At 35.7% G+C, this 24,034-nt stretch overlaps 1 protein-coding gene across 2 annotated transcripts in view; it reads right to left on the bottom strand.

The window, feature by feature from the left end:
• Positions 1–24,034, bottom strand: part of CSMD3 (CUB and Sushi multiple domains 3) — an 885,055-nt gene that overhangs the window by 331,635 nt on the left and 529,386 nt on the right. For both annotated transcript variants that reach the window (XM_024572155.3, XM_045181698.2), the window contains 4 exons: positions 14,252–14,390; positions 8,156–8,343; positions 5,309–5,497; positions 1,980–2,096 (listed from right to left, as the gene is read on the bottom strand). In XM_024572155.3, coding sequence (XP_024427923.2) covers positions 1,980–2,096; positions 5,309–5,497; positions 8,156–8,343; positions 14,252–14,390 — 633 coding nt within the window. The remainder of the gene's footprint in view (positions 1–1,979; positions 2,097–5,308; positions 5,498–8,155; positions 8,344–14,251; positions 14,391–24,034) is intronic.

Genomic DNA, 24,034 nt, shown 5'->3' with positions numbered 1-24,034 from the left:
TCTCCTGATAGGATTGGCATTTTCTTCAGTTTTACAGTAAACTGCACCCAATCAGCAGCTATACAAAATTTGTGCCAGTAGCCACAGTGACCTGCTTTACTGGACGGGACAAAGGGACTTTCAGGTCCTGACAAGCCACAGAGTCACTCCTGAATGATCTTAACCCTCATAGGTATAAAACACAGCCCTGGGTGGAGATTCGACATGCTAATGAGACGCATGACACATGAATAAACATGTACTTATACTGTGCAAGCGCCAGAATTCCTGCCTCTACATGCTTAGATGTCCTTCTCAGACTTCGTATTTCCCACGTAAAACTCTGTAAAACAGCTCCCCAGACTTCCTTTTCGAGAGCAGAAATTTCTTTCTTCTTTTTGGTGTTGTCTCCCTCCTTTGAGCTAATAATAAGTCTCTCCCAAGCACTGTCTTTGAGGGAAACTGTCTTGATTTCCTCCTTGTGAGTTCCCAAGGCCCCCAGATGCTGACAACGCCACATAACTTTGGCTTCACTTTGGAATAGCTGTACTTCCAACACACTTTGCTTGGCTCTTAAAAGAATGAAATCCAAATCTACATTTCTTGCCATGTAAATACAGATTTAATTAACACTTGCAACCTGTGAAGATGTAAAACCTTAAGTGCTAATTAAGCCTCTGTTTACATAGCAAGCAGTATGTAGCCGTCCATTTTCTTATATAATACAGAGAAGCTTATTTTAAACTCCTTTAATCCACTGTGCACGGGAATAATAGGACACTTCGCTCAACTTCCAGCCAAGTGTCTTGTGTTAGGAAGAAAAACAAAAAACAGTTTATAAAGTCTCCTACCTTGTTCCTGTTCTTCAATACTAGATTACTAAGTTTTACATTTTTCTCAATAATTAATTTTATTATAACAACCCTTATATAATTCTTACCCTCGATAAAATAATATATAATTTTAATAAAGGAAAACTCCATTTGTGAAAACACAATGAATTCAAAGGTATTGAACACAAGCTTTAATTTTCAAAATTGTAACACCATCTTTTCATCATTAGGATTTAAAAAAAACTTTTCTATAGTAAAATTAATAAGTACAATATAATAGTACAAATAATAAGAACAGTATAGCAACAGAGTTAAAAGAAAAACTACTTCTCCAAAGTAGGTTTTAAATGAACAAATCCACTCTTTTTTTACACATTAGCACATGCAGATTTTCTGGTAATTTTAACCCATTTTTGTGTGGATATATTATGATGGCGATCTTCCCATTGTTGTTATTGCTTTAATCACTTATATTGCTTATTTGCTGTCTTGGTTGTGTTGTGCGAATGAGCCCTGTGTACTGCCATGGGGCCTTTCATTTCTCTGCTTGAAGAGCATTTGTTAGCGTCTACTGTACGCGGAGTGCAGGTTTACACCCCTGATCTGTGATGCGAGCTGCACCTGCAGTTCTGGTGGAAAACTGAATACACGCACACTCCTAGAATGGTTAAAAATTGGTGTGACAATATAATTATATTCATCATGGCATACAATCATAAATATTTTAACAATCTAGTGTATCTACATAGGTACTTTTTGCTTTGCAGTTGGTTCAGCGCTTCCAACCATCCTCATACATTTTGATATAAACTTTTGAACTTTTGAAATCAACCTTTTAACCCTCTTTTAAAACCATGCCAGAGACAAAAGCCATCCTGTCTGAGATTTCTTTGATTTGCAAATTCCAAATAACATTAGTTTGACACATCAAAAGAAACTAAGGCTTTCTTATCACCATTCTGGTAAAAACATGTGCATATTATAATACTATAGAAAAGGAAACGTAATCCTCCGTTGCAGCTACTCAAATTGAATATTGTTTTAGTATATTTTACTACTGATCTGTTTTTGCTCATGCAAAATGACACTGTAAAGGACAATGAAGTAAAAATAGATGCAATCAAAAGTCAGAAGATAGCCCAATTATCATTGGATGAGGAAAATTACCTTTTCCATGGGTTACATCAACAGTCCATGTACAATTCAGAGAATTTGGATAAAATTCCGGGTAACCAGGTGATAAGATTGTTCCACTAGGCCCTCTAACATCTCCTCCACATAATGCTGAAAATAAAAAGAAATACAATTATATTGTAAATCACAGTGAGAAAGGCAGAGCCTCAACACACTTCATGTCTCCTCCCTTGAAATGGAAAGAGTCTGACTCTCTTAGCTTAAGCTACTTCCCGGCAGTAACAGAAGTGTGTAAAGACCTCCTCCGATACTAGGAAGCATTTCACCCATTGCAGCGGCACCAGAGAAGGGAAAGGTATGTAATAGCCTCTGAGAATTAATACTGGCCCCAAAAGAGCATAGCTAAACTTGCCACATTTGAATTTGAAGTACATACTTGTACATTTCTAATTATAAGCCACATTTGCATAAATTGTACATGAATAATTAGTTGTTTAGCAGGTCCCTCTTTTATTAAGATTTAAGAAAACAAATTGTTAATTATATAAAATTCTTTTAAATTCCTAATGGGATATTTGTCATTCTTCATAGAATTATTTTTAAAACAGTGAAGTAAACTAAAATTTTGAAGGCTACTTCTTTTTTTTTTTTTAAGATTTTTACATTTATTTATTTATTTTATTTTTTTTTAAATATATTTATTGATTATGCTATTACAGTTGTCCCATTTCCCCCCCCACTCCACTCCATCCTGCCCACCCCCCTCCCTCCCACATTCCCCCCCCATAGTTCATGTCCATGGGTCATACTTATAAGTTCTTTGGCTTCTACATTTCCTACACTATTTTTACCCTCCCCCTGTCTATTTTCCACCTATCATCTATGCTACTTATTCTCTGTACCTTTACCCCCCTCTCCCCCTCCCACTCCCTTATTGACAACCCTCATGTTCTAGTTGTTTGCCTAGTTTGCTCTCGTTTTTGTTTTATGTGTGGTCGTTAATAACTGTGAGTTTGCTGTCATTTTTACTGTTCCTATTTTTGATCTTTTTCTTAGGTAACTCCCTTTAACATTTCGTATAATAAGGGCTTGGTGATGATGAGCCTCTTCAACTTGACCTTATCTGAGAAGCACTTTATCCTCCCTTCCATTTAATGGAGAACTTCCCCGATCTGGCAAAGGAAATAGACTTCCGGGAAGTCCAGGAAGCTCAGAGAGTCCCAAAGAAGCTGGACCCAAGGAGGAACACAACAAGACACATCATAATTACATTACCCAAGATTAAACGCAAGGACCTACGTCCAAGATTACTGTATCCAGCAAAGCTATCATTTAGAATGGAAGGGAGGATACATTTATTTTTAGAGAGAGGAGAAGGGAGAAAGAGAGAGAGAGAAACCTGGATGGGTTGCCTCTTGTACAGCCCCAACCAAAGACCTGGCCCCCAATCCAGGTGTGTGCCCTGACCAAGAATCAAACCAAGCAGAAAGGAGAAAGAACTGGAAAGGATGGAGTCCACGTGGTTAAAGACCAGAATTCCATTATTAATAATTTGAACTTCCAGCCTTAGGCAACAAATACCCATTAAGTATTTTGACATGGGGTATAACATGAAACAACTTCAGTGTGAAGGATGGAGGTTGACCGAAAAAGTTGGAGGCCAAGTTTAAGGTTGATGGTGGTCGTGATGACAACAGGAGATGAGGGTCTGTGTTGTGAATTGGGAATTCACTTTTATTTTTAATCAAGTTTAAGCACGTTGGTATACTTAGGTATTATTTTTATCCCTGATTCTCCTGATGACATTACCTTCATACTTTTCCACCTTGGTGAATTTACTCTTGCCAACCATATGGCTTTACCAGAGCCTGGCAAACATAGTATCTTTATACTGCTATCATTTGTCTCAACCTTAGGAACAGATGGACACATGGCCTGGACAAGTCCAACCGAAGTGGACGCTTCTCTTTTACTATAGTAGCTGGTCTGGGAACAGACTGGTCAGAGACCTTTCCTGGGATTTTTCTACTTGGAAGAACAAAGAAAAACTCTCATTCTTCTCTGATAATACGAGGCTACATACACATTTCCAACTCCCTGAGAGTGCAATCTTCCCCGCCTGTCTCCTGTGCCTAGAAAGCCTGGCTGCAATTGCAAGGAATTGTGGTGATGAAGGAGACTTGACTTGGGGTGGTGAATACATACAGAGTGTAGAAAAGACATTGTAAAGAAGTGTGCACCTGAAATCTGTATAATCTCCTTAACTAATATCACCAAAAAAATTCAACGAAAAGCACAAAAAAAAAAATGATTTTGTGAATATACAGAGAAACACCTAGGAAAATAGAGAGATCTTAAAAAAGTTTTGAACTCATGATCATAATTACTTATGATAAGTACACCGCCGAGACCTTTTCTAAGATTTGAGTAGTTGTACAACAAATTCTGCTTTTATGTTTTAAAACCAGTAAGAATTGAGTTTCTGTCACTTATCACAAGAATGTCGGCTACTACGAACGGTACTGTACCAAATACTGGGGGATGTGCTGATGACTTTTTCAAACCCTGTTATAAAAACAAATTGGACCAACGCTGTTACTAAATAATGATAGCACTGACAGTACTTGAAATGTAATTATAAAATGAAGAATGTGATCTTTCATTTAGAAAAAAATAAGTATAGAAGCAGAAACTAGTGTTATAAATACAAATTAAGGCCCAGAGCTAAACAGTGCACAGATTTACATTGTGGGTGCTTTTTTGATAAAGCAGGTATGAAAGCACCTCCCAGTCTTAGGGAAAGCAGTCTCTTCCACTGTGTTTCCCTGTGTCTTTCCTGAAAAATGAATCACTTCTCACTTATTCTCCAGGGAAACAAAGACCTAAAAAGGACACTGGTATACTATTCATCATAACCAGCCACTTGCCGCCACAGGGCAGCCTGGCTGTACTGCCGGTGTGTTGCGCAGCTAGGTAGCATTTGAGTTGGTACACGTTGCCTTCCACAGCAGGAGGGAAATGTTCTGTCTCTTCAGTGCATTCATCCAGTACCAACTTGACATTTTCAATGCTATTTCATCAAAAGGTCCAAGCACACAATATGCACCTAAAATGATTACCTCGGCACGTTAAAAAAATAGACACAGCATCCTTGGGCGTGGGGTGTGTTTGGCTGGTTATCGATATGCATTCTTGCTTTTCTTTACTGATGGTTTGATCATATAAAATTGCCAAAAGTCAAGATTTCATTTAAGAATATCAACTATTTTTAGTTATGTTAAATATCACCCTTTATAAAGATTACATTGATTTCTTTTTTGGTTTATAACTCAGTTTATTTTGCATGTTGAATGAATTCTTACCATCACAGGTTGGGAGCGGATGACTCCACCAGTGGTTTTTTTCACATAGAAGGGGCTCTTCATGGCTCAGCCTATATCCTGGATCACAGCTAAATGAAACAGTAGAGCCGATGGAGAAATCCTGACCATAGCGACGGCCGTGTACAGGTATGCCAGGGTCCAGGCAAGAGTAAGTGTTCACTGTAACGCCTGGGAAACGGAGGGGATGTGACAAAAAGTAAGCTTGATGGGAATCAGGTTTGCTGAAATTTTTATCTTTGAACAATTGTGGATGATGATTTTCACTAATAAATCAATGTGCTCTGAGCTTTATTAAAAAAAAACAATTTATTTAACAAATGTGTTTTGTTGTTTCCTTTGGCATCCCCACAAAGACCAAATTCAGGTCATTTAGTTATGTAAAATCTCTATGAAAACATATAATTATCAAGCTCTGTGTTGTTGTAAATTTTATATATATACACATATATATACATAAATCATAGCATTAATTAATGTTTCTTGAGCTTATTATATTCCAGGGACTACACTAAAAATTGCTTCATTTAGTCATAAAAAGACACCTATGAAATTAGTTTTATCATGAAAATTTCATTTGATAGTTAGGTGACTCTAACTCTGGAGCCCTTGCTCACAACTGATATTATACTTAAGATTTACAATGATTTTAAAGTTTTAATCAACTTTTAAATTGGAAGTTTACCATTTTGGTAGAAAATGCATATACAGAGAAGAGTAGAGGCATGTTGCTGTGTATGAAATCATGAACACCGGTGTCTTTCTAAATAAAACAGTACTTGGCGGGACTTTCAATCCCCTGTAGTGCGCTTGGGTATCTCTCCCTTCAGATGTAAAATCTTTAGCTGAGACAGTATCATGACTATGCTTTTCCCTTTAATAAGAAATGGTTTCCCAAGTTGGCACTGCTGACTTTTGGGGCTGAATAATTCCTTGCTGTGGAACTGTATTCTTCTTGCAGGATGTTTAGCAGCATCCCTGGCCTTGACCTGCTAATTGCCAATAGCATTCCTGCAGCCGTGACAATCAGGGATGTCTCCAGGTGTCGCAAATGGCCTCTGGAGTGCAAATGTGCCCCCAGCTGAGAACTGGGCATAGGGTAGAATAAATAATTATCTTACTGTTCCTAGAACGGAGACTTGGCAATAAATAACTACTGATTAAATATTACAAAAAAGAATAATTAGCATTTAAAAATTTATATATCATATCCAATCTCATTCACATGAGAAAATATTTATTTGTATTAGTGACCCAATTTTAAAATGAAGCTAAGCAAAATACTAAAAATTAAGTTCAATTTTAAAGAAGTAGAGTGTACCTTTTAAGTATATCAACCATATTTATTTCATTTCAATGCTGTTGTTTTTAATATGAAACTAAAATTTATCAGGAAACTTTATGTTCAACACAATTACTTTCACCTGTTATACTCCTTGTCTAAATATGATCATTATTCTTCTAGGCAACCAAGGTTTTGAAATCCCCTTTCATTTTGAGTCCCTCTCAGAATATTCTTTCCAAAAATATGTCTGAAATCCATTGAAAAGCATAATGTCATTCACTCTCTTACCCTACCCAAAGCATTCATCAGTACCAGTATGTAACACAAACCATAATGTGTGGCCTTTATTCCAGTGTCTTCCATCTCTAATCTATTTTATATACAATTTGGGGTATGTACATCCCTAAAACCTGTTATTTCATTGCTCTTGTACCCTCCTGCTAATGGTGCCAAGTTCATTACATCCCCACAGTCATTCTTCATTTCCAGGCAGATAAGTCTCCTCATTAGTTTTATGCTTTATTTCTCTGCCACAAATAACCTCAATTTCCCCCCTTAATTTACACAACTGTCTCATGTTTAACAGACAAGCTCAGATCCACTTTCTTTCAAATCTTTATCTTCTAATGCTCCAGCTGACATATAACTTTCCTTTATTTCAAACTCTTATGTTGTAATGATATCTACGAAATCAGGTAAATGGGGGTTTAAAGGGGTCACACAAAATGTAAATTATGGGAAAAGGAAGATCAAGCATTTTTAATTAATCAAAAGTGATTTTAATTCTTTCAGATTACTCAGAGTAGAGGTCAGGGAATATCATAAGGTTAATCCTCTGATTTGTCCTCCTTATCTTTCCAACTGATACATGAATAAGACGATATGTTTCTTGTATATTCCCCAGTGTACTGTACCCACCCACCAGTTACAGAATGAATCTGAAGAAATATTTGATGATTGACTGACAACCAAAAAAGGAAATGATAATGTTACAAAACTGGGAAAATCAAAAAGATCATGATAAACTGATAATATAACTTATTGACAAATAACTGTTAAATTTACAATTTTGTTCATTCCAAAAATTTAAAAGTCTTCTAAACAAAAAAATAAAATTGAATATTTGAAATGGAAAATGTGTGCAATTATTGAGTAAAATATAAAAGAACCATTGAACTTATGAAATAATTGCTAAAAGAACTCCTCAACCTTCATACACATCTTCCACTGACATTCACTGCCTATTAGCTTCTCAGACTGTCCACGGATAACTAGCATGTGAGCTTATTTTAAACATTTTGTTGTTTGCTACCTCTGGCATTTCCTTAGTATTTCTTTCTAAGGACATTAGAGAGAGATTGTTAGAAAATCTTTTGCAGAATTTATTAAAATGCACAACTTGTAAACTATTAGCATTCTCATACATCAACAAGACCTTTGATTTTTTAAAAGAATAAATTTAGTTCTCTTAACAATACAATGGTATAATCAAACGTAGGGAAAAGAGAATAGAAAAATCAAAAGACATTTTTGGCAACACTTACTTTCATAATGAATCTTGAAACCATTATTAGAACGGCTGTTGTCTGTGGTAAACAGCAGGTATATGAAGTTACTGCTGCTGAATAGAAACTGGGGCACTTGTGTGCCATTGTAAGACCCAAGCAAGGGTGACAGAAGATTTGGCCCATCATGAACTTCCAGGACATCATAATTGAGCTCAGTCTGAAACCTGAGATGCAGAGACACATGCGAAACATATTTATTAGCATAACACTATATAGGAAAATAATTAGGTTATTTTCCTTAGATTGCTATTTAAATTGCTATTTAAAATGTTCACCAGTTGAGTAATTTGCTTTACCTTGTCTAATATATATTACTTAAGATCTCATCATTTGCAAATACCAAAGTTACAAACTCTTATTCCTAAGAATTATCATTAAAAAGGTATGTGTTTATATGTGTGGTTTATAAGTAATATTCCTTTCAAATATTATGAACTGTCCTCAGTAAATAAATGGCCTTTTCACTAATGAGGCATATTTTTTGGATTTACTTTTCTTTTGTCTTTGTTTCTATGAAAAACTACATGATTTATATTTATCTTCAATCAGAGTATCAGACGTTCATTAACTGTGTGTACACACACACATATGTGTATATATATGTATAATCTGAACTTTGCTTTATATAGTGGTTTTGAATATGACATGTTTTGAACATTAAAAGGCACTGAATTTTTATATAGTTTTTATTTAAAAACAGTGGTTCTAATTACAGGTAGGTAATAATAATGATGATGTGGTTGATGTTTACTAAGTAAATGAAGCTCTGCTAAATACTGTATTTACATTAGCTTATCTAATCCTCCCACTAATCCCATAAATGAGCTCCTATTATTATGTGCACTTTGAGGGTAGGAGACCCCTGCCTGCAGGACTTCACTGGAATTGCATTTTCTTAAATGACAGAGCTGAGTCTCAAACCCAAGCATCTCAGTTCCTGACCACTATTCTATGATGGATGCTTTTATTGTTGAATTTGTGCTTGTTGTTGCTCCTATCATTTTAAAATTTATTTAAGATACAATTATTTTATACATTGCAACCAACACAGAGCTACTTTTAACATTCCTAACACACTGATAAAAGAGCATTTTGCATTCCTTCCTTGTACTTCAAGATTATACCGTATTCTAAATCTGGATCAGAAATCTTAGCTGTGAAAAACTTCATGTGGAATCATGGAAAACTGCATCTTACTCCCTTGCCCACGATGATGATGCAGCCCAAGAAATTCTCTTCCTACCTTCGCCAAGGTTTTCCTACAGGTCTTATAGCATTCAGCTTAACTATGCCCTAGGAAGACTTTCCCTAACCTCGCAATATGGGTTAGTTACCTTACTATATTGCCACAATGTACCGTGCCTTTTGTGACATTAATCACAATTATGTTTGCTTGTTTAATAACTGTCTCATTTAAGAATCTATAAAGTTCATGAGGTCAGATAGTGTTTGTTTTGTCAATGTTTTGCATGTTGCTGACCTGCAATGAATACTTATTGGATAAATATAAATGGATGAATCAATGTATTTTAATGACCAAATTATCTTTCATTTCTCTAGGGCTGTTAGCAACTTGATGAAAAAGCACTCACTAACTTGGAAAATGAAATTTTAATCATGCATTTTTATCCCTTTAAATTGTATTTTCCAAAAACATTTTTGGTAACTAGGTATCTCTAGTAAACTTCAGAAAATAATTTTCAGTTGAAATGTTTACTTATTTTCAGATAATCACTCTTACTACCAAATCTACCAATCTTTTCAGGATTATAAGATTAAACTACATTATTTTTCAAAAAATCAGAATCAGACAAATAAAATTCAGTACTTAGTGAAAACAAACCAAATGGGAACTTTAAAAATTAGAAACTTCATTTCATTGTAAGATCTCTGATGTGATTTTGAACATGGCATGTAAGTGGTCAAAATTAAGTGTGTAATTTAAAGCTATGTAAGAAGTACAATTGATGGCATGACTTATATTTAAGTCTTTTATTCATCTTGAGTTTATTTTTGTATATGGTGTAAGTTGGTGGTCGAGTTTCATTTTTTTATATGTAGCTATCTAGTTCTTCCAATACTATTTGTTGTATGGGAAAATATATTTGCCAATGATACATAGGACAAGGGTTTGATCTCTAAAAGATATAAAGAACTCACACAACTCAACACCAAGAAGACAAATAATCCAATTAAACAAGGTGCAAAGGACTTGAACAGGCATTTCTCCAAGGAGGACATACAGGGGACCCAGAATATATGAAAGAATGCTCAGCATCACTAACCATCAGAGAGATGCAAATCAAAACCATGATGAGATACCACTTCACACCAGTCAGAATGTCCATCATAAACAAATCAACAAACAACAAGTGCAGGTGAGGATGTGGAGAAAAGGGAACCCTAGTGCACTGTTGGTGAGAATGCAGACTGGTGCAGCCACTGTGGAAAACAGTATGGAATTTCCTCAAAAAACTAAAAATGGAACTGCCTTTTGACCTTTCCATTCCACTGCTGGGATTATACTCTAAGAATCATGAAACACCAATTGAAAAGAACCTATGCACCAAATGTTCAAAGCAGCACAATTTACAATAGCCAATTGCTGGAAACAGCCTAAGTGCCCATCAGTAAACAAATGGATCAAAAAACTGGGGTACATTTACATGATGGAATACTGCAGAAGGAAAGAAGAGCTCCTGCCCTTCATGACAGCATGGATAGAACTGGAAAATATTATGTTAAGTGAAATAAGCCAGGTGGTGAAAGACAAATACCATATGATCTCACCTATAAGTGGAACCTAATCAACAAAACAATCAAGTGAGCAAAATAGAACCACAGACATGAAAATAAAAAACAAACTGATAGTGACCAGGGGGATAATGAGGAAAAGAAGGGAAAGGGTCAAGGAGCATGTAAGAAGGACCCATGGACAAAGACTAGGATTGAATGTGGTGGAGGGGAGTGGGTAGGGCAGGGGAGAGCAATGGGGAAAAATGGGGACAACTGTAACTGAACAACAAAAAAAGGGGGAAAAAAGTACAATTGAAATACCTTTCAATATGTACCACTGTTACATTCTGTTAAGCAACACTTAGTAAAATGAATGGATTTCATAAGTTTATCTTACTTTTTATTTTGAAACCTGGAATATATTGTATTTGTTCAAAATAATTTTTTCAATAATATAACATAGGATAGGAAAAGTATAGGAACACAATCATTTGTACAAGAGCGCAAAATCAGACAATTGTGCATTATGAATCCTGTATTCAGTTGTTTAGTAGTCCACCTATTGTAGTATTTAAATTGGAGTTTCACTTTGATAGCTAGTCAGCTGATAATAACCCAATAAAAATGCACAGAAGAGTCAGGGATTACTTTGAACTGAAACATAAAGTGACTTAATTCTTAATAGAATAGAACCATTAGCTGGTGATATAGAGAACATTGTTCAATAGGAGTGAAGCATTATATAGAAAATCATCACAAATTTTCCCTAAAGAACTATAAAAACATATTACGCTAACAAAGGAAATGGAATAGGGTTACACAATAATTTGAATTTCATCTCAGGTTTTAAAGTTGCTGTTTAAATTTCTCATGAATGGTCTCCATCTAATGTTCATTTGTTCATGATGTTATCAAATTTATTGTTATAAAACCACATGATGATATTTAACAATGAAGCTGGATCTAATTTTACCAGTTATTTGTTATCTTTTAAAAACATTCTTGGTATTAATTCAAACCTGTTCTGACCATAGTGTGTTAGCCCTCATAAATTAAAAAAAAAAGAAAAAGAATGCTCTCTGGAAGGCTGACACTGACTGCTTGTGGTCAAGTATTGTAGTTGAGGCGGGAAAAAATAGAAGAGAATGAGAAAGAAACAGGCTTGGCATAATTAATAGTACAATAAAACACGTTCAGTTAGGAGCTGCCAAATATTGAGAAAATTTAGGAACTGGGAAGACAGAAAGCAAAAATTTCTCTGTGGATTTAAGGATAAGACTTGTTAACAGTGTTTGATTATGTTATAAAGAGATAAATGCTAAAAAAAAACACCACATATGTTCACTGGCATTATTGTTACTCTGTACTTGACACACAATTATATTTCTGAAGATTTCATTGACTTAAACTACTTGAGACAATCTGAAGAAGCTTCATTGTTTGTTTCAATGGCTGCTATGTTTGTAATGTTTCTTAGTTTTGTTTTGTTTTTTCCCAATAGATTAATTCTAACCCATCTACACCAGACAATATAGGAAAAAATTTTTTTAAAAAAGCTATGCCACCATCTTCATTATATTAAATAAAGATAGCTATAACACCATCTCAATTATACTCTCTGATACTTTAAAATTCCATTTTTAACATAATTAATTTTAGTTATTCATGAGTACTGGTACTCTACACAGTCAGGTGGAGCCCTAGGGAGTCACCCTCATTGGCCAAGATAGAGGCAGGGGGAGGTTCTTACACTGAGCATGCCAAAAGCTATAAAACTAATTGGATGGAAAAAAGTCCTTCCTCCCTAACCCTATATGGGCCTCGGGCTAGGGCAGGAAGATTGAGATGGTTTCTGAGGCAGGAGTCCACCATTATCCCCGGTTGTACAGCACCTGAATAAAACCTCTTTCCTATTGTACCAGCACCTGCCTCACGAGTCTGGCTTTCGTGGCATCAGGCAGTCGAACCTCTGTTTTGCTTGTTTACAGTACTAGAAAGCAAGTGACGTAACTATGTAAAGAGTACAATTCATTATTTGGAACCAAATTCTATTAAAAATATTCTCAGAATGAGAGGGGCTATTAAAGAGTTGGCAGTCTCTTTACAGGAGCTTGGCTGGAACTCAAAAGGAAATAAGGTTTTTCAGGAACATAATTCTTACTATATTCTTCAGAGATAACTTGTTTCTTAAACAATTTTAAGGGGAAAACAAAGCACCAAGATACTAAGGATCACTAAACAAGGAAATGATAGATGATTTCATCTATCTGATATCAATGTGACTATTTCATGCCACTACCCTAATGGATTAAACTCTCATTTACTTGCTAACTTAATGCAGTCCCTGGCTCTGTGCTTTGCTACCGAGATCCTACAAACCAGGTGACAGCTGTTTAAGATGTGGATTATGTTAAGGAACCAATTATCTAACAAAGCACATGGAGTGTAGGCGGCCTTAAAGCAAAATTTCATATATTTTAAGGGTCTTAGGAAAGAAGAAATGAAAGACATTTCAATAATTTTCCCATCAAATAGCTGCAACTCAAGAATCTTATGGGCTTATTGTGTGTGTATGTTTGTCAAAATCAATCGTCAGAGTATAATTCTACTGTATTTATATATTTATATGCTTTCTATGTGAATGCAATGCTTAAGGAGGTTTCTTTCTCTTTTTTTTTAAAGAAAGGTGTAATGAAATGGAGTCAACAATATAATTGGGAAATTATACGGATACTCTTATTTGGATTTCTGAAAAGCAATCCAATCACAGATCAGAGGCTTCATTCTTGTAGTCATTTATATCACAATCATTTACCTTACAGATAATTTATAATACTAATTCAAAATTAGTAATACTAATTTCCTAGGAAAGACACAATTAACCAGTAATTAATACACATTAATTTGATAGTCATTTTTCTGAAAGCCTTGTAAGTGTAGGGATATGGGTAGTGTGAATAACTGTCTTAGGCTATAGCAGATACTGATTTGAATGTATTTACAGCGCCTTTGTTGAAACCTGGCACAGCAGAATTCACAAGACCTTCAAAATATAGGACAATTAGGTCATTAATTTAAAGGTCACATATTCATTTCTCAGTATAATGCATATATATTTAAAGCTAAAAGGTCCACCTTATATATCTCAATAGTATTGATATAGCATGAAACAAACAGAAAAATAACTTGAAAACAGACTGAAATGTTAAAAGGGGCAAACAAGGCATAAAAAATATTTATTGCAGAAAATTATACACTTATTTGGTAAATAAAATGGAAAAATCAACTCTTCCTTTAGATAATATTTTTAAGATAAAAATGAATTTTTCCAGAGACCTTTCAAATGTAATTTTGATAGAGTGTCCAGGCTCAGCTTCAATCACCCACTCACAGTTCAAAGAGTCTTTGTAGTACCCGGGCCACCCTGGTGAAAGAATCAGTCCACTGGGAGCTGAAAAGTGGCCACCGCACGGAGCTGAAAATGAAATCAGAGAGTGAATACAAAACTTTCAGAACAAGTTACAGAAATTATTTTTAGTATTTTCTCTAATTTTTAAAATGAATCTCTGCATATACTTATTAAATATGAGTTCATAATACTTTTAAAGTGCATCTACTCCTTCTATTATTGAATGCTTACTGTCCTTAAAAAGAAAGCAAATTACTTTTTAAAATATGACACAGTCAGCATGTCAGAAAAATTGATCATCTCAAGTCACCCAATATATCCCCTAAAGGTGTTCTTGTGTCTCCATCTTCATCTTCAAAGCCTGAAAAACAGAGTTGTTTTTCTCTTTTTAAATTTTCTTATTTATGTTTCCAAACACAACTAATTCCCACTACATACTATCTAAGACTTTAATTTTCCTTTTTCCAAAGTCCCTACGACTATTTAGGCCTTCATCGACCTGTTGGTCTCCTCTGATTTTCCGTCTGCTAATTTCTCTCTTGCTTCAGTCCAGCTGTCATATTACTGTTCTTCAAATTATAGTTTCATCATACCTTTTCTTTTCCTACACGTCTTTTCATCTCTTTCCTTTTCAATCCAGGTTATTTAAATACTTATCAAGTATTCAAGCTTCTGCTTTTCCCTACACTCACACGCAATTTAAATCACAATAATAGCATTGCAATTCCAGTAGCTACATGATTAGGTCTTTTAGTATAAACACTTCATTTTGGAGATAAATAAACCAAGCTTTGAGTAGAGCAACTTGCAAAAGTTCGCAAAGCTTGAAAAGTCTCAAAAATACTTTCAAGTCAGTTTTTACAAAATGGAACCTCAAAACCTCTCCTCTCCCATTATTTCCTGTATCGGTAAATGAAACTACCGCTGATGGAGTTGCATAAGCCAGAGAGCGAGAGGTAGTCATCCTTCACATTGCCATTATCCTTCCATTTACTCCCTTATCCAACCATTCTAAAACTCACTTTCTCTCTGTAGTCTACAGCTGCCACGATAGTTTAAATTACCATAATCTCATCTATGGAGCAAAACCTCCTCACTGACTGTCCTAACTGGTTTCTACATTCGCGTTAGCTATCCTCCATATTAGAGCCAAAGTGGTTTTTTAAAACAACATCTCTGATGCTGCCCTTCAACGGCTTCTTTCTGTGTTGATCAGTAAGGCCGTGCATGACCTAGCTGTCTCTTACTCTCTAGCCAAGCCTCTGAGCTCTTCCCCTTTGATCAGCAAGCCCAGCTACATTAGCCTGCTCTAAATACCTGCAGGAAGTACACATAGGAAAACATGGAATAAGGAGTATTTGAATTAATGGAAATTATTCAGAAAGAAAAAAATCAAGTGTATTGAAGACCATTCCAATGACTTCCCCACTTATATTTTTATTTTCTTGCAATCTTTCCATTTAAACTCTATCCCTTGTGTTTTATTTGTTGTTGATTATTTGTGTCTTTCTGTTTGCCTTACAGATTTTATAAAAAACTATTGTTCCAGGCACTATTTTTTACTTTTTAATTGTTCAGATAATTTGATATAACCCAAATGAAATAGGAAATATTTATAAATTGGCCTAGGAATCAAGCATTATTGAATGATGTCCATTTGGGGAAAAAATATTTTCTATGTAAAACTGGCAAAACCTGTTATTTGTATGAGAAAAACATCTTTCACATTAAACTAAATATCCTTCCTTAGTGGAATTTAATTGTTTCCTAAAATCTTTTAAAAGAGACAATTTTTATGAAGATTATTTACTTCTCTTTGTCATAATGACTCATAAGTAGGTCTCCTGTAGGGTTATTATACATTTCAAAAATAAAATTATGTGCATATCATTATTTAAAGTACTGTATTTTTAAAAGACAGAGTAAAGTATTTTAGTGAGAGAAGGTCTTGGAAATATGGAGAGTTTCTGACAAAACTTCTTGATATGTCTTTGGCCCCCCAAGAGGGTATGAGACCTAAGAGAAAGATGCTCAGAGCGGGTCACTCAGGAAAAGCCTCGGGACCGTGCCGACCAGCCGGCACAGGGCAGGAAAACGTGCACGTGGAGAGGCCATGGTCGCAACAGCAGCAGAGTACGGAGTGGACAAAACGAAGGACCAAAATAAGGAGAAACCAATGGTAGAGGAAAACACTAAAGAGGAAAAAAAAAAAGATATAGGAATCTGCTCACAGGAAAAAGCAGCATAAAATATAATACAGAAAGAAAAAAAAGCTTTGGAACTAATAATAATAATATTAATAACAAAGATTTGAATTTGTACAAAGAAACCTAACAATACAAACAGAAAGTCAATAACTTAGTTGCCCAAAACTTGCAATTTTGTCATATGTATGTACTACTTATATTACATATAATTAGGTTTTATTTAAATAGATACATTTTTATTTTAACTTATATGACCTCTTTAGACTTGCCCTAAGCAAAAATATCTATGAAATCATAGCTTTTGTGTGCTAGTTATATTTTCCCAAAATGCCTGAAAATAAATATGTAGCTATTGAAATTTAAGAAGTGCTTATATATTTAACACCTAAAGTATGTGTGTGTGTGTCCAGTGATAAAGATAGTACGGTTTAAGAAAGACTTCTGTAAAAGACAGTTACTATCCCTGACCAAACAAGGGCAACTTGGAACATATAGAAAGCAGAAAGGTCAACCATAACAATATCATTCACGATTTATTCATTCATATTTCAGTCATTCAACAAGCAATTGTGTGTCAGGTACGTGCCTGTGTGGTGTTTGTATGACATCTACTAATTAACATTTATTGAATATTTTTATGTGTCAGCCACTGTGTTAGAAACCCCTTCAATTATTTTATATGAAGCTCAACATAATCCAGACTCATGTACGATTATTATAGACAAGAACATTGATGTGTAATTTAAATAATTTTCACATCAGCTAGCAAGGATTTGAACAGAGGCAATTTGACTTTAGAAAATTCCTTGAAATGTTATACAGATACTCTTCTTCTTTCCTCCCCATTACACATGTGCAAAAGACAAATTGGAAGCAGAAAGTAATAATGCCATAAGTAGTATAAAATATGGAAGTCAATGGGATAAAGGACCTGGAGGAGGACATTAATTAAGGCTTCATGAAGGAGATGGTGTTTGTGTCTTCAAGATGTCAGAGTTCACCAGAAGGAAAAGAGAGAGAACATGCTGTAAACAGCATGTGCAAAAGAGTAGACCGATGAGTTAGCACAGTATTTTTGAGCAACACCAGTAACTTTTTTAGGAGGCTGAGAAGTAATGGGAGATGAAGGAAGAAGAGTACCAAAGCATCCAATATACTGTGGGACAACTTTAACAGCATAAACAATAAAATACAATTTAAATAAAAAAGAGAAAAGGTGAACAGGAATATAGCTAATAATATTGTGATAAGTTTGCATTGTGACTGGTGATTACTAGAATTAGTGGGGTTATAACATGGTGAGGTATAAAAATGTTAAATCACTATATTGTACACATGAAACTAGTATAGCTAATATAATATTACATACCAACTATACTTAAAAATTATGAAAAGTAAACCCTAGTCATTTGAAAATTATAAAGGAGATATATATATCCTATATATATCTATATCCTATATCTATCTATCTATCTATCTAAAAATATATCTATATGTGAAGAGAGACAAAGAATAACATTTCAATTTAAATGGAAGTTACCTGCAATATGGATTAGGGGCAGTGCACCTGAAGTTGATGAGATCAGTTAGGTTATCTAGGAAAGGCATAATCAGATTCTGAAATATGGTGACTATAAGGAAGGGTCAAATATGAGAGATATTTAGGAAGTTGATTGAGTAGACTCAAAAGTACTAATGGATTACATTCGATGAGTTAGCAAGATGTAGTCTAAGTAAGTGGTCACTGGGCCCCTGGCATGCATAACAAGACCGGCAGTGATTCCGTTCACTAAAACAAGGAACACAAAAGAGGAAGTTTTATGTAGAAAGGAAATGAGATTCAGTGCTGGGGCTGAAAAATCTGTAAAATATCACAAGAAACAACAAAAAATAGAATCTGGATCTCTTGGCTATATTGAGTCATTTTCAACAGAGATTGATCTTAAAGTTTCAATGTAGGTAGAACATGAATATGAATACTTAGAAGAAAAAATAAAAGATGGTTTAAGATGCAACCCTTTGAAAAATATTTCAATGTAATAAAATAAATAGATATTGACCAATATTATCAGTAAACTAGGGTGAAGGTGCATATGGGTTATTTCTATTGGGCCTTCTTTTCTCCTAACTGTGTGAATTATTATAATATTAGCTGATAAAATAAATGCCTAGATTTTCATAGCTTAACATTATGTTTAATTCTCATTTGACCAAAATGGCCTTTAGCTTGACTAAACTTTAAACAGGTTTCTTCAAGACTCTAAAACCCTCACCTAATTTCCTCCACTAGAGGAAATGAGTATTGTCCCACAAGATCACAGCAGTTAAAAAGCTTCCCTCAATGCAGTTCAGTTCAGTCTCTCTTCCCTATTGCAATCGTCTTGGATTAAGTGTCCTTTGCCTGTTTAGCTTTGGTGAAATTTATCTTTGACACATTCTTGTAACAGTACAGTGAGGTAGACCTACTGGCAGACCAACCTTCTTCCTCCTTCTCTCTCAAGACGCAGGATGGCAAAGCCTTGGCCATTCCCAACACCTAACTTCCTAGATTACCTCGACCGTCATTTCCATTTCAGCTGGAAGGAAAGGAAGCAGAGCATGGAGGACCACACTGTGTACGCCTCTTACGGACCAGGGCCTGGAAGGTATTGTTATTACTTCTGCTTACTCACATAACTTACCTGACTGCAAAAGAGGTTATGAAATGAAGTCCCTCAGCTGGTTAGCTATTCCCCTTCTACAATTCTATACATAGGGTAGGACAGCTTAAAGGTGAACAGCTAGCCGTTTCTGTTATACTAATAAAGATAGTCATAATACTTTCCAGTTTAGCATATGCTTTTATATGCATTACTCAACTTGATTCTTTTAATAATCTTGTAGCACAAAAATGCTGGTTTCTTTCCCATGACAGTTTTGCAGATGAGGAAGAAAATCATGAAACATATGACCATATGATTGGTGAGAAACACAGATCTAGGCAGTGGCAGAGGTGAGATTCGAATTCAAATCTTTAAGTTCTAGGTTAAGAACTACCTTTATGATAGGCGTACTGGATTAATTTTCCAAGACCGACATCCATCTAAGCATATCTCATCCTCTTTAGGTTTAGTGAAGACAGAGAAGGATGGTAAGGGAGAAAGAGTATTCTCCCCAAAGATTTTAATATAAATCTGTGATTCCAATCACCCCGTTTTAAGTGCTTACCCATTATTAATTATTAATGTATTTATTTATTTCAATTAGAGTTGACAGTCAATATCATGTATTCATTAATTCAAAAAGCATCCAGTTAGTTTCTGTATATGTATAAGATACTATGCTAAGGGCTAAAATTGAAAAAAATCTGTATGACATTTTATCTGTCCTCAAGAGACACAAATCTACAAGAAAGACAGGCACAGCTAACGTGCAATGTAACTAGCATGCTTGATCAGAAACAAGAAGATTGGGTGTGGGAGACAGAAAGAGCAATAATAGGGAGTAAGAAGTACTAATGTATATGAGAGGGAGTCACATACTTTTTGTTTCTGATGCTGATAGTGGAGGACTGAGGAGAGAACATTTTGGTTTTATGCAGTGGTTATTGCTTTTGAAGACCTTCAGACCTTGGTGGGTATCTAGGGGACTTGTTAAAAGGCTGATTTCCATAAGGTATTTCTAGTATAAATGAGGAGAGACCCAAAAAATGGAATTTAATTACAAAAAATTGTGTATTTACTCTTACAAGTTTAAACTTCAGTCACCTTCAAAGTACTCTCCATTTGATGCAATACAGTTACCTAGATTATTTTTTCCACTGCTCAAGACAGTTTTTGAACTCATAGATTTTGATGCCTTTTAGTGCTTCTGCTATTTTTTGTTTTACCTCTTCAACACCAGCAAAGCTTTTATCTTTGAGGACTTTTCTCATCCAAGTAAACAAAAAAAGTCCCTTGGGGTAAGGCTCGGTGAATAGGAAGGGTGGGGCATGAGGACCATGCTGTTTTGGTCAAAAACCACTCAACATGCAGTGCAACGGTGTGGGCAGGTGTGCTCATAAATCACCCATCATGAAATGGGCACACTCATTGAGAGAGTCTTCAAAAACTTCACTGAAGCTAAAGACAGTCTCTCACAGCATCACCAGCTAGCACACTGATACAGATGGGTTCCTAGAACACTCACCTAGCAGGGGAAGCTTGTACTACAAGGGACCCACCCTCCAGAAGATAATTCCTTGTGGGGGGGGTACCCTCCTTGTATAAGGTGGGGCCCAGAAATCTAAATTGTTAACAAGATCCTCACCCTACCCAAATAACTTAGGTCATTTTATTGCTGTTGTCCCACAGTCCACACTGACAAAATCTAAGAGGATTTGGCTGTCTTGTAGCTCCCAGATGCTCTTAAATATTCTATTAGGTTTCTGGGGTAAAGAGGTGACTTGGATCTATTAGTGAAATGAAGATTTTTACCTCTAATCCCCCCTTTATTTATTAGCAATGAAAACAGAGCATGAATGATAGATATAAAGTAGACATAGTTTATTCATCTAGTCGTTTGTCTAAGGCCTGAAGAAAGTCAGTTATAAATAATTCGTATTGGAGTGCTGATTCATTTTTGTTCCACTTTAAGTAGAATGGACAAACTCAAAATACCCAGGTGTTGTAAGACCTGTATGAAAGAGTCAGAAGTGCTACAGACTATATTCAGATAAAATTCTCTTGAATAAAAACGCTAAGGAATTCTAGTGTTCCACAGCATAAGAGCTCTGGCATCTGAGAAGTGGCATTTAGTTGCTCGGGAGGGAGCTGGGCACTGCAAGAGCTGGGTTTTGATGCCAGGGGTTTTGCTATACATGAATTTTAGAAGTGAGCATTCTAACATTTGATCTCAGATAGCCTTTCTGTGGAGCTGTGCATCATGAAATCTAGATGCCACATTATGGATTATCAACAATGATGGTTCCATTTCCTTACTTTTTTAAAACTTGTTTTATGGTTATAGGTATGGTAATTAATCACCAACTGTCTCTAATCTCAACACACTGGATGATGTTTCAAAGAAAGAAAGAAGAATAAAAGACTTAAGTATAAATTGTAACACCATAAAAGTCCTAGAGGAGAACATAGGCAGGAAAATTTCAGATGTTCCCTGCAGCAATATTTTCACTGATATGTCCCTTAGAATAAGGGACATAAAGGAGAGAATAAACAAATGGGCCCTCATCAAATTAAAAAGCATCTGCACAGCTAAAGAAAACATCAACAAAATGAAAAAGGAACCAACCGTATGGGAAAATATATTTGCCAATGATATCTCGGACAAGGATTTGATCTCCAGCATATATAAAGTAGACAAATGACTCCACACCAGGAAGACAAACATTCCAATTTAAAAATGGGCAAAGGAACTGAACAGACACTTCTCCAAGGAGGGCATACAGAGGGCCCAGAGACATATGAAAGGATGCTCAGCATCACTAGCCATCAGAGAGATGAAAATTAAAACCATAATGAGATACCACTTCACCCTGGTCAGAATGGCCATCATAAACAAATCAACAGACAAGTGCTGGACAGAATGTGGAGAAAAGGGAACCCTAGCACACTATCGGTGGGAATGCAGACTGGTGCAGCTGCTGTGGAAAACAGTATGGAATTTCCTTAAAAAACTAAAAATGGAACTGACTTTTGACCTGGCAATTCCACTGCTGGGATTATATCCTAAGAAAGCTGAAACATCAATTCAAAAGAACCTATGCACCTCAATGTTCATAGCAGCACAATTTACAATAACCAAGTGTCGGACACAGCCTAAGTGCCCTTCAGTAAATGAATGGATCAAAAACTACAGTACATTTACACAGTGGAATACTCACAGCAGGAAGAAAAAGGAGCTCCTACCCTTAGTGACAGTATGGATAGAACTGGAGAGCATTATGCTAAGTGAAATAAGCCAGGTGTTGAAAGACAAATACCATATGATCTCACCTATAAGTAGAACCTAATCAAGAAAACAAAAAAAAAGCAAGCAAAATATAACCAGAGACATTTAAATAGAGAACAAACTGACAGTAACCAGAGGGGAGAGGGAGTTGGATAACAGGGGAAAAAAGAGGAAGAGTGGTCAAGGGTCAAGGCATATGTATAAAGGACAAATGGTTGGGGGAGGATTGTGGGTGTGAGGTGGGGATTGGTGGGGCAGGGGGGAGTGGTGGGGGGAAATGGAGACAACTGTACTTAACAACAATAAAAGAACTTCTTAAAAAAAAGAAAGAAAGTGTGGGAAACAAATTGGGTCTGTATTTAGAATAAAAAGAGGAAACCAGAAACACAGTCATTAAAGGTCCAGGATGGCAGAGAAGCAATCACAGCTCTGCACCTCTTTCCATTTCCACAAACTCTTCCTGCCTTCGCCCATCCCCAGCTCCAAGGAGATCAGCAGCAAAACCCTGCAGATTGCTACTAAATGAGTTTCCCCTACATTCGTCCTCTAGAAGACCTGGGATTTAATACTACCTAGATATGTAACTAAAAGAGGGCATTATTGTTAGGTATAAGTATGTATACCTATATATAAATAGGTATAAATAATATAAATATGTAAACGTGTGAACACATATTCTCTCTATGAGAACTATAAATACATTCTGATCAGAATTTATTGTTACTAAGTAACGTCAGATTGTTACTCTAACTGCTCCCTCAAAGGAATGCTCTCTGAAGAGAATGCAATATCTGTGAATGAGAAACATTTTCTTTCCTTTGAGGCTAATTGAGATTCAAGAGAAAACCCCTTATACTCAAAGGGAAAGTTCATCAGGAATGCAAGTCCAGACATCCCTCAAACAGTCCTGCAGGGACTTCAGTCCCTTCCTATTCGCTCAAGGAATTCTAGCAGATATCACATTAGGGAGCAGAAAGGAGCATAAACCATAGTTATGCAGAGAGTTCTCTGCCAAGGGCAGGGAAGTTCTTGCTCAAGTGAGCATTTTATGGAATATTCTGAAATTGGTGGAACAAAAACAGATATTAGTTTCTTTTCTTTCCCCCTGATTACTGTCTTTGAACATTCCCTGACAAATCTCTTTTTAAAAAAATGTTGGGTAGACCCTCTAATTTTCTCATTACTTTGTGTATTAAAAATTTTGGTCCAGTCCAACTGAAAATTCTTACCTTATTCCCTCCACCCACCCACACAAATGCATCTGTGAGTAATAGCCAGAGAGACTTGGAGGATGGACAGATGGATGTTGTTGGAGGACCAGCACTAGCTGATTCACTCATCCACTCATTTCAGCACTTGGAGTAGAAAACACATAGCCTCCTTATTCTCATCTTATCCCTTCTCCTGATTTTTAGGTCATTTTCCCTGCGGTGTATTAGGGCTGGGATGTGGAAGACTGTGCTGTAAATATTCCCTAGTTGTTGTTTCCCTTACTAACCATGACTGGTCTCTGATGTCTTCCATTTGTCAGATGTAGAAAAGGGTTGTTCTCATATAGGAGAAGTTCAACCATTT

Source organism: Desmodus rotundus, chromosome 8 (assembly GCF_022682495.2).
Source record: "Desmodus rotundus isolate HL8 chromosome 8, HLdesRot8A.1, whole genome shotgun sequence".
NCBI lineage: Eukaryota > Metazoa > Chordata > Mammalia > Chiroptera > Phyllostomidae > Desmodus > Desmodus rotundus.
The sequence above is the reverse complement of the archived record's forward strand: the minus strand, read 5'-3'. Positions and strand labels throughout refer to the sequence as shown.